This window comes from Penaeus vannamei, chromosome 9 (genome assembly GCF_042767895.1).
Source record: "Penaeus vannamei isolate JL-2024 chromosome 9, ASM4276789v1, whole genome shotgun sequence".
Taxonomy (NCBI): domain Eukaryota; kingdom Metazoa; phylum Arthropoda; class Malacostraca; order Decapoda; family Penaeidae; genus Penaeus; species Penaeus vannamei.
The window spans coordinates 14,299,219-14,309,218 of NC_091557.1; the positions used below are offsets into that span (position 1 = coordinate 14,299,219).

The 10,000-nt window shown below is 37.1% G+C and overlaps 1 protein-coding gene across 1 annotated transcript in view; it reads right to left on the minus strand.

The window, feature by feature from the left end:
• Nucleotides 1-7,637: 7,637 nt before the first annotated feature.
• LOC113815856 (uncharacterized) overlaps nt 7,638-10,000 on the minus strand; it is a 9,546-nt gene continuing 7,183 nt past the window's right edge. The window contains exons 5-6 of the mRNA XM_070125366.1: nt 8,384-8,568; nt 7,638-8,217 (exon numbers count right to left, since the gene is read on the minus strand). Of these exons, the coding sequence (XP_069981467.1) occupies nt 7,993-8,217; nt 8,384-8,568 (410 nt within the window). The 3' untranslated portion in view covers nt 7,638-7,992. The remainder of the gene's footprint in view (nt 8,218-8,383; nt 8,569-10,000) is intronic.

The window sequence follows — 10,000 nt, forward strand, 5'->3', positions numbered from 1 at the left end:
TAACTTTTTTAAGGCATTATATATGTAAAATACTAAGCCATAATATACAGACATAAAATAATTAAATGCGTACATTTCTTTACCACAGTACAAGAAAGTTACCTAAAAAAATGTTTATGTATTTAAAGGAGCTACTATAAATTATGGGAATCAGTTCAAAAGGAATTCTTGCAATGGTATTTTGACTGCACTTTCATCTAGAACAAGAGTTTGGACCTGGAGTGTAAAAAAATTACAGAGAAACAGTATTTTTTTTTAATCAAAATGTAGTCAAATACAACAGGGAAGGAGACAAATAAAGTATAATTATGAAGTTATTGCCTTTTCCAGGAAATCCATTTGGTGAGATAAAATTAAAGAAACAAACATTGTGGAACATTAGAATACTCACTAAGAACAAAAGTAGAAAACAGTTTTACATAAAGATGTGCACAACTCAGAATTTTGTAACATTCATATAATGTGACAGATTATAAGATTGAAACATAGGACCAAAAGTGGTTCAGTGAAAAATGTAGGAGTGAAAGGAAACAAATAGCATCATGGAAAAGTTCAAAAGATGAATCACAAGCAGCAAATGAGACATTCAGAGTAATTAGTGACAAGTATACTCAAGCCTTGAGAAAAGCAAATAATTATTTCGATTTGGGAATATAGGAATATAGTGATACGATCTGGTCCTTCTACTTTATAACAAGCCTTTTTGGTAATATTGAATCCTTTATTTCTTGTGAATGTTATATTTTCAGTACAGAGGCATGGTAATGTGTTTTTCTGTTTCAAAGCAAGCATCTTAAAAAAGCTTTTTGAAATATTTAATTTAGAATCTCATACATTTCTTTTTCTGGAGCATGGAAAATGTTTTATTCTGAAGATGTATAGGGGAGGGATGGTTTTGATATTAAAGTACTAACTTATGGTCTGATATTATTACAAGTTGTTGGTTCCTGTACATAAGATTTGCTTATAATTTACATATTCAATGACAATCCTTTAAGAATTTACAGTTTTAGTTCACAACTTGCATTACTTAAGTCAATTTTCAAGTAATATCTTTGGTCATTAATAGTTTATACATATATACTTGGACAACTTTTCATTAGTTAAGACATTTGTAATGCCCGTGAAAATTGGCGCAAAGTAGTTTGAAAATGTTTATTTCTGTTTGTAGTATGAATGAGATATTTGATGAATTATATCAATTATGTTCACTGCATTTTGCATCTGTACAATTGACATTTAGTTGTTTATAGCCTCTATACATTATGTATGATGCAATGTTACTTTGTTAACTTATTATATTGTATTTTTCACCCTTAATCTATTCAAAAATAACCTCAGTAACAATATTTCTGAAATACTCCTTTGTGCTTTCATTCAAAATCAGTTTCTCTGTAATGTAAAGGGCAGCTTTGAAAAAGATGCTTTTGCTATCAATATTCATCATTACAGAATTTGAAAACAAATTTACAAATATCTGAATTAGAATACTAACAGATATTGATGACTTACCTTTTTACTAGGTAAGCAGATTATTAGCCAAGTGCATTATTCTGATGATGTGATATTCACAAATACAACCATAGTGAGAAAACAGATACAATCAGATGAAACCACTAAAGATCACAGATTAATGCCAGAACGTATTGTTGATACAATTACAAATACAATGATTGAAGATAAGTAGTCAGAAATAACCGCATAAGACAGAAGGAAGTGCGAGGGTGAGCACGCTTGCGAACGTGAGAAAGAAAGTAAAAGAGGAAGAGAAATCGAAGAGAGGAAAGTAGAGAAGAGAGGGAGGTGAGAGCGTTTTCTAGGTAAGTAGAGTAAATACAACAGAAAACGCAATTGGAAGGAAAAAATGCTAAACCTATCTAGTGATACAGAAAGTTGAGAATATATGACACAAATTAGCATAGAACTGCAAACCGGATCCAACCATATTCTACTCAGATGAAAGGGAGGGAGTGATATTTAGCAATTTCTTCACAGTCATTTAAGCACTGCTGGTAAAGACTGACACAAGTAGAATGAATTAGACCCTGTTCAGACGAGCGACTTTAGTGGCGCGACTGCTAGGTAAATGGAAGTGAATAGGAGCGCACACACGTGGCCTGTGGCGCGACTAAGAGATTTTCCTCAGAGTCGCTCGACTGTTCAGCACTCGGAGGAACATGGGTAGTTAAGTTCTTGTAACTTTGGACACAATGTGAAAAACATTCCATGGGTAAGTCTGTCATTTAAGATAGGATGAACGTCAGTCTCCTCTTCCGCTGCTGCAAACGACGATATAAAACCCATGCATATACCACCTCTTCTACATCCATTACCAGCTGTATATGATCAGCGACCGAAGAGAGAGAGAAAAAAAATACGTTAGTGGTCGAGAGACGTGTCGGGCCAATATAAACGCCGTGTGCAATAGTCGCGCTTCTAGCAGTCGGGCCACTAAAATCGCTCGTCTGAACAGGGCCTTAGACGAGTTCAAGAAAGTTGAGAATATTTGCTCTTTGGCCCCCAGTGCTCGCTCCGGTTTCACTCGCTTCCAGAATTGTCTCATCAAAGTCCAATTTGGTTATTAATTTCGTTATTATTATTGTTGTTATCATTATTATTATTACCACTACTACTAATTTTCGGTAAATTTGGAAAAGTAACCCCTCACCAATTTTTTGGATGAATTGAATAATTTTCCAATAACTTTCGTTATGTTTCGAACGAATGTAGCATTTATTTCCTTCTCGAAGCATTACTACTATATCGGTGCCGATAGTTGGGGTGGTCATGTTACATATCACGGAATTTGGCGGTTAATTTCGAGGAATATCAGTAACGCACTAGCAAGCATAATATATTAACACATTTCCGGGTTGTGCAGGGGCCTCCGGCCCTTTAAACCTCCTTTCAGGGGGGGCTTCCGCCACCCACACCCCCGCCTGGTCTACAAAATCTTTATCTCATATGTTCCGGCAGGAGAGAGGCCAGACCCAAGAACAGTTTTAACCTCATCTTACCTTAAGCATTAACTCTAGAATTGCGATCACTTACAGTAAAGTTACACTGATTTCTTTTTGTTTCTGGGACCCTTTGTCATGCACCACAAACCCACTGGCATCTGTCTTTTCTGTAATGACATGGTGCCTTACAGTGCGAGCAATGTTCTTCCACTGGAAGTATACCGTGATCTCGTAGATTTAGTAAGCTTGCTTCGTTATTTCGGTGATATTTCGCGATGAAATCAAAATAATTATTCTCACAACCTACACACTTTCTAGCCATGGCGGAACTGATTTGAATTTCAAAAGCCTTCTCCTCGGCCCAGCTTCTATTGTCACGTGATCTATTCGATATTTGATTGGTTTTATTGAGTGTCCATGTTCACGTCACTTTCACGCACGAATCTAATTGGATCATTTGTTTTCCCTCGCATACGTCATTTGCTACAAAGCCGTCCGATTTTCCGTCGCTCTTAACAAGTTTATCCGTTATTTTGCCGCGGCGCTGGAGGCGTAAGGTTATTGCGGTTCCTGGAAATTGTGGATTTTATACCCTCTGTGATACCGTTATTATCAATTCGCGGAGAAAATGATATAGAACAGAATCATAGAATGATGTGTTTTACTGCTTGGTGAGCTCAGATTCATTAATTTAGGTGTGGGTTGCATTTCCAATAATACCTAATTTTCTTTGTAGAAACTCCTCTGACACATTTGCTTCACAAAAGAGACTCATGAACAAAAACAGAATTCAGTACTAGACCACGTGTCAGACATGTGGCATGCTCATCCAAGCCATAACTTATAGGCATCACAAAGGGTCATTCGCGTGCATCGCCATGACAAGAGGGATTAGAATTATAAAATGAAAATTATTTCAGACCCCCCCCCATCCCATACAAGTTATTGTCCTGCAGGGGGGGGGGGGGTTAGGGGTGAAGACTGAGGCAGTGTTGGTATTCCCTGTCTTGGGCCTCAGCCCTCGACTGAATTAATTTTGCTGTCAACTTCTCCCCCATCCATTTTCCTTCTATTTTCCAATCCCACTTCTCCACTCCTTAAAAAAAATGAGTAGTGCTGAAATGATAAAAGGCTAGCGCTGTATCAGTCCTGACCGGTGTCTTGGCGCCATGGACAGAGTATTCTCCTCTTTGGCTGTTTAGCTGTTTTTTGCCCCTCAAAGGTAATGCTAACTTTCCCGGCTCCATGACCCCTGTCCCTGCCATCCATGTAATTACCTAATCTTCAGAAAACATGACCTCCTCTCTCCCAGCATCTCCCTCTCCATCTCCTCATCCTTCACAGACTTCATTTTCTACCCCCTCTTCCCTTACTGTGCATCTCCCTGCAGTACAACCTCAGTTAACACGACTCTTTCTTTCTCCCGTCTTCTTCGTCCTTCTGCTACTTCCACGTCTACAAAATTTTCGAGTATTCTTTTCAGCCCAACCAAGTAGGATCGTTTTTTTGGATCCCACTTACAGCTCCTTATTCTGGTAACACTCTTCCAGAACAATCCTCCAAGAACAAGTAGGCAAAGTTCCCTTCCGTAGCCTTGTCAGTTACTTTCGAGTCCCAAACTCAAGCATTATCTACTCTACCCGACTTCACTAACAAACCTATTCCTGCCCAACCTCACTTCTCCCAGGCACATTACCCTGTTTCAGACAAGAAGTAATCAGACTGTGGGACCGATTTGCTCACATACCTCATTGATTGTGATACAGTATCAGTACAACGATACCCTATTCCCCATAGAGTCCGCCGTAAATTTCCTACCTTATCCGACCTCAACTACCCCATCTTAGCCACCTTGCAATACACTGTCGCTCCATAACCGCCTGTCCTTAGTGTCCAGCCTGGTCATGGTCGTCCAAACCGCTCTGGGGAATTACGCCAGTGTCAAATGTGGTGGCTCATTTAGTGTATATTAAAGGGCTGCCCCACATGTAAGTTTCCCACAGTATTTCTTTCTCCCACTCCTTACGTTCCTACTTCTAAATCCCCCCTCCCCCCTTCTCCTTTCATTTTCAGACGACTTTCACTGAAGTGCTGGGTATTAAAAATAGGTTGTAATGTTTGATAAGTAAATTAACATGATTATGGGATCCATGTGTATTGAACATGTGTATAATTAAGGCGAGTCTTGACTTAGCCTCAAATACAGAAAGAGATTGCTGTAAATTTGTGGGGAAAACAACACATTATTCACTAGCCCCAATGCCTAGATTTTGTTTATTTTTCTCTAAGCCATGGATACAGTAAAGGTGCTGTCACACTAGCACTTTTTCCGTCAATTTTTTGACAATTTTCTGAAATTTTGTCAATTTTTGAGCGAATTGTCGATTCTCCAGTCAGACGATAATGATCGTTTCCGTCTGAAAACCTTTCCGTCAACTTTTTCAGCCAAGCATAGTCAAATCAAGAGCTATATTCAAGAATATTTGTATTTATGTTAAATAGAATTGACAAAAAAAATGACGGAAAAAGTGCTAGTGTGACAGCGCCTTAACGGAATTAGTCGAGATACAATTTCTATTGGGCCAAGTAATAAACTGCGAAAAGAACAGACCAGAGTAAAGTGTAAGAAAGGCAAATTAAATCGAGAAAAGATGGAGGGATCGATTACTTAATGCTCAAGTAAATGACGGAAAGATACCTGGGGAATGAAGCGTGAGTGTTTCGACCCCATCACGTTTGTCTTTATCCTGTTCATCATAATTATTATTGATTAATAATAAGTAGGCAAAGGGAGGGTGTAAATATAAAGGTAATCTTAAACATAAGTTTAAGAGAGCATTCCTTGTTTTTCTTGATAATGTTTATCGTTAAGATGTGTCACCTATTCATTATTTTATAGAATAAAATGGTATAGGTTAAAATGTTTCTCTACCCATTGTTTATTTGGCATACACTCAACAGAGGAATGAATTCAATCCACCCATGAGCATTATAAAGACCGTTTAAGTCATTCTATCTAAATTAAAACTTGGCAAGTTAAAATTGGGTTTTTTCATGGTTTCCTTAAAAAACAAAACCCCAGGTGATGGTAACACTACAGACGATGTAATAAAGTTTAGGTTTCAAGGTCATGTTGAAAGAATTGTGCTCTGTTATTTTGGAAATTTTCCCAACATATTGGCAACAGTAATTTAGTAAAATATATTTTAATAATTTACGTATGAAAAAAATGGAGTACAGTACTGGTCTCGTCAGTGGTATTTAAAATTATACATGTATTAACATCGGCTCGGTTTAGATTCTCGAATGCAACAGAGGTGTCATCGGTGGGATTTGAACTCTTGCATTGGTGGAAACGGTGGCTGCATGGAATTATCTCTGACACACACACATATGTATATGCATACGCAAACGCACACACGAACCCACCCACTCACATTATATATACATACGCATATATGAATATACATGTGTGTAAACACACACACACACACACACGCACACACTTATATATATATATATATATATATATATATATATATATATATATATATATATATATATATAATATATATATATATGTATATATATATATATTATATACACACACAGGCATATATATGTATATGTATAGATATAGATAGATAGATAAAAACAATCAAATGAGTACCATTTAAGTACTTAATATGCAGGTATGATTTTTTTATTACGAATAAAATGCAAAAAGTACCAGGCTACTCTGCAATGTACATGGTTTATACACGCTATTCTTTGTTTCGAAATGTTGTGGAAACTTTCAGATGCTTTTCTCGGAAACTGTCAAAAAGAAAAGAAAAATCTTATAAAATACATTGTTCTTCATATGAAAAGTGGAAGTTGCATAAGGTTTTGCTTCTTGTATCCACCGCGAGTGTGCTCCGTGTCCGAATCGGCCAAATAAACCATTCCAATGATCAGAGGCACTTACTTGTTTTATTGGTTGAATTGCATCAACAAATCGATGTGATATTTTTGAGCCTGTAAGGTTATAAATAGAGGTACAGAATTATTTTGAAGACATTCATCCCATCTAAGTTAATACCACATCATGTGATTTGGATACCTTGGAAATTCCTCCCCCATGTTCCAACAACTGTCATGACTGACCAGATTTTACCCATAGCGAGTGAACCTGTATTTGATGTACTGACAAAAAGACAGAAACATTTTATGCACATTTTCAAAAGAAAGTTGTATCAAGAAACTTACAATGCGATTCGTAATTAATGAAAATATAAATCCCCATCTGAGACTGCGTGAAATATATTTAAAAAATATCGGTTTCTAATTGGCTGGTCGGCGTATAACTAGATGTATCAAGATAAAACCGAAAGGATGTTTCATCAGGTTCCAATAATGGGCACGCAATGGATAAAGTATCAAAGCGTTAAGGGTTTAGGAAATGATACAATAAAAGCCGACACACACACACACACACACACACACACACACACACACACACACACACACACACACACGCACACACACACGCACACACACACACACGCAAACACACACACACACACACACACACACACACACACACACACACACACACACACACACACATAGACGCAAACACAAACACTGAGCACTGGTGTAGAGACTCAATACTAGACTGATTGGGCACTGAAAGAGTTTTACGACTTGACTCTTTATTAGTACAAAGAGTACAACAGATGACCAGAGGCCGAGGTCTGGCTAGTGTTCACGAAGAAGCAACGGGATGCGTGTGTGTGTGTGTGTGTGTGTGTGTGAGTGTGTGTGTGTGTGTGTGTGTGTGTGTGTGTGTGTGTGTGTGTGTGTGTGTGTGTGTGTGTGTGTGTGTGTGTGTGTGTGTGTGCGTGTGTGTGTGTATGCGCGCGTGTGTATGTGTTGATTATTTGTTTGTATATTGTTTTGTCAGGGCACATGATCCGAAGAATGGTAGTATAATTTATGTTCTGCAACACGTTCTCGACACTGAAATGTCACACTGCACTATTGTTTAGTATCAGTGTGGAGTTTCATGATCAGAATCATGTGTAAAAGCTCGATTTATATAATCAAACGTATTTTCGTCGACCTCGACTCCGGGAGATGGAGCTCGGGAAGATACCACACCAACAGTCACTCGGGGAGCTCGGAGTCCACCTTCAGATCCACCCGCTTCTGCTGCCTCTGGGTTCTCTTGTCTATGTACTGTTGTAATTACCGAAGGGACTCCTGTAGGTTTTTTCTGTAGGAAAAAAAAACGTTTTGTAATTATAGTTGCAAAAATGAAATCGGTGAGTGAATGATTTTTCTTTCAAAGATACTAGTCATCTAACGTGTGAGTATTGCATTTACAGTACTTGTGTATCTTTTCATATCTTGAAAACTATTTAAAATACAATATAAATTACCTTAAAGTAGCGAAATGAAAAACTATCTGACATTTTCAGCTTTAAGTACAAAACCAGTGCAGTCACTACAGTAAATGCTGTCATTAATATCAACAGACTCAGCAGCACCCACACCCAGGTTTGCCATAATGAAGCACTTGATGGTATTCCGAATGACGCTGCAAAGGATGCTGCCATATACTCTCCTGTAAAAAAGCAAAGAAACACAGAATAAGGAAACTTTAATGAAACCTATCGTCAGGTGATAAAATATGTATTCATTGGTAACCAGGGGCGTCAACTGTATGTGTGTGTGTGTGTGTGTGTTGGTGGTGGTGGTGGGAGGGGGGTGGGGTCGTGATTCATGTTAGAACATGAATTCTTCATGATGTTATACATGTAATCCTTCTCTGGTAATGTTGGACTTTCATGATTTATCAAATGTATCCACCCATCGGCAGTCTAAAACTCCTTTTGGCCACAATATACCAACTTCTGAATTGGTTATAGTCCTTTTATGAGGCCCCTTATGCGAGAATCCTGCCCATCAGGTCGTCTCTGTTCGAGACAACCCTGGATGGAGGAGGCCTGTGGGACGACCTAGGAAGTCGTGGCTTGGGCTGATCGACCAAACCTCCCTGCCTGGCGTCTAGCCATGAGGGATCCACATATGCGCCCCCGTCGGCGTCAGCCCCCTTGATGATAATGATGCGAGAGGGGGTTAACCCCAAAATCTTACTTTTGAGTAAATCGCATTCAAAGTTAATAACTTACTGCAATGCGGTTGCATGTATTATTTTTATGCATCAAAATAAAGGTCTAAGCTAGTTCTGTCATACCATGTCATTTATAAAAAATATATATATATATATATATATATATATTAGAAAAAAAAACGTAAAATTAGTATTTATAATCAAATCTTCAATTTCATAAAGTAAATGAATGAAAAAAAAAAATATGTGAAAAATAAACCCAGGATTCAGACATTTTTTTCATGTCATTTTTTTCTTTATGAAATAAAATACATACTTTAAAATGAAAAATCAACATTAATAAAAAAAAAAACTAATTCACTGGTAAATTTAATTCAATAGTTAGTCTCGCCGTGTGGACGCCTAAATTAACCCATCAGGAATGTCTCTTTTCCCTTGGCTGACACTACCACAGATTCTTTAATATCCTATCTACAAACCGCCATTTTTGTGGGTTACGCCCCTCTCGCTGATGGGGCCTCTTATTATACACACACACACATCTATATATAATATATATATATATATATATATATATATATATATATATATATATATATATATATATATGTGTGTGTGTGTGTGTGTGTGTGTGTGTGTGTGTGTGTGTGTGTGTGTGTGTGTGTTTGTATATACAAATAAATAAATAATATATATATATATTTATACATATATACATACATATATATATATATATATATATATATATATATATATATATATATATATATAATCAGGATACAACTGTAAGTAAATTCAGTGATTAGTAAATATTGATAATCGAAGCTTTAACTCTTGTACGATGTCGACTAGAAAAAGAACTTTTTATATTCGGTATATACATATATATATACCGTGTACTTTTTATAGTCCAGGTTCAGAA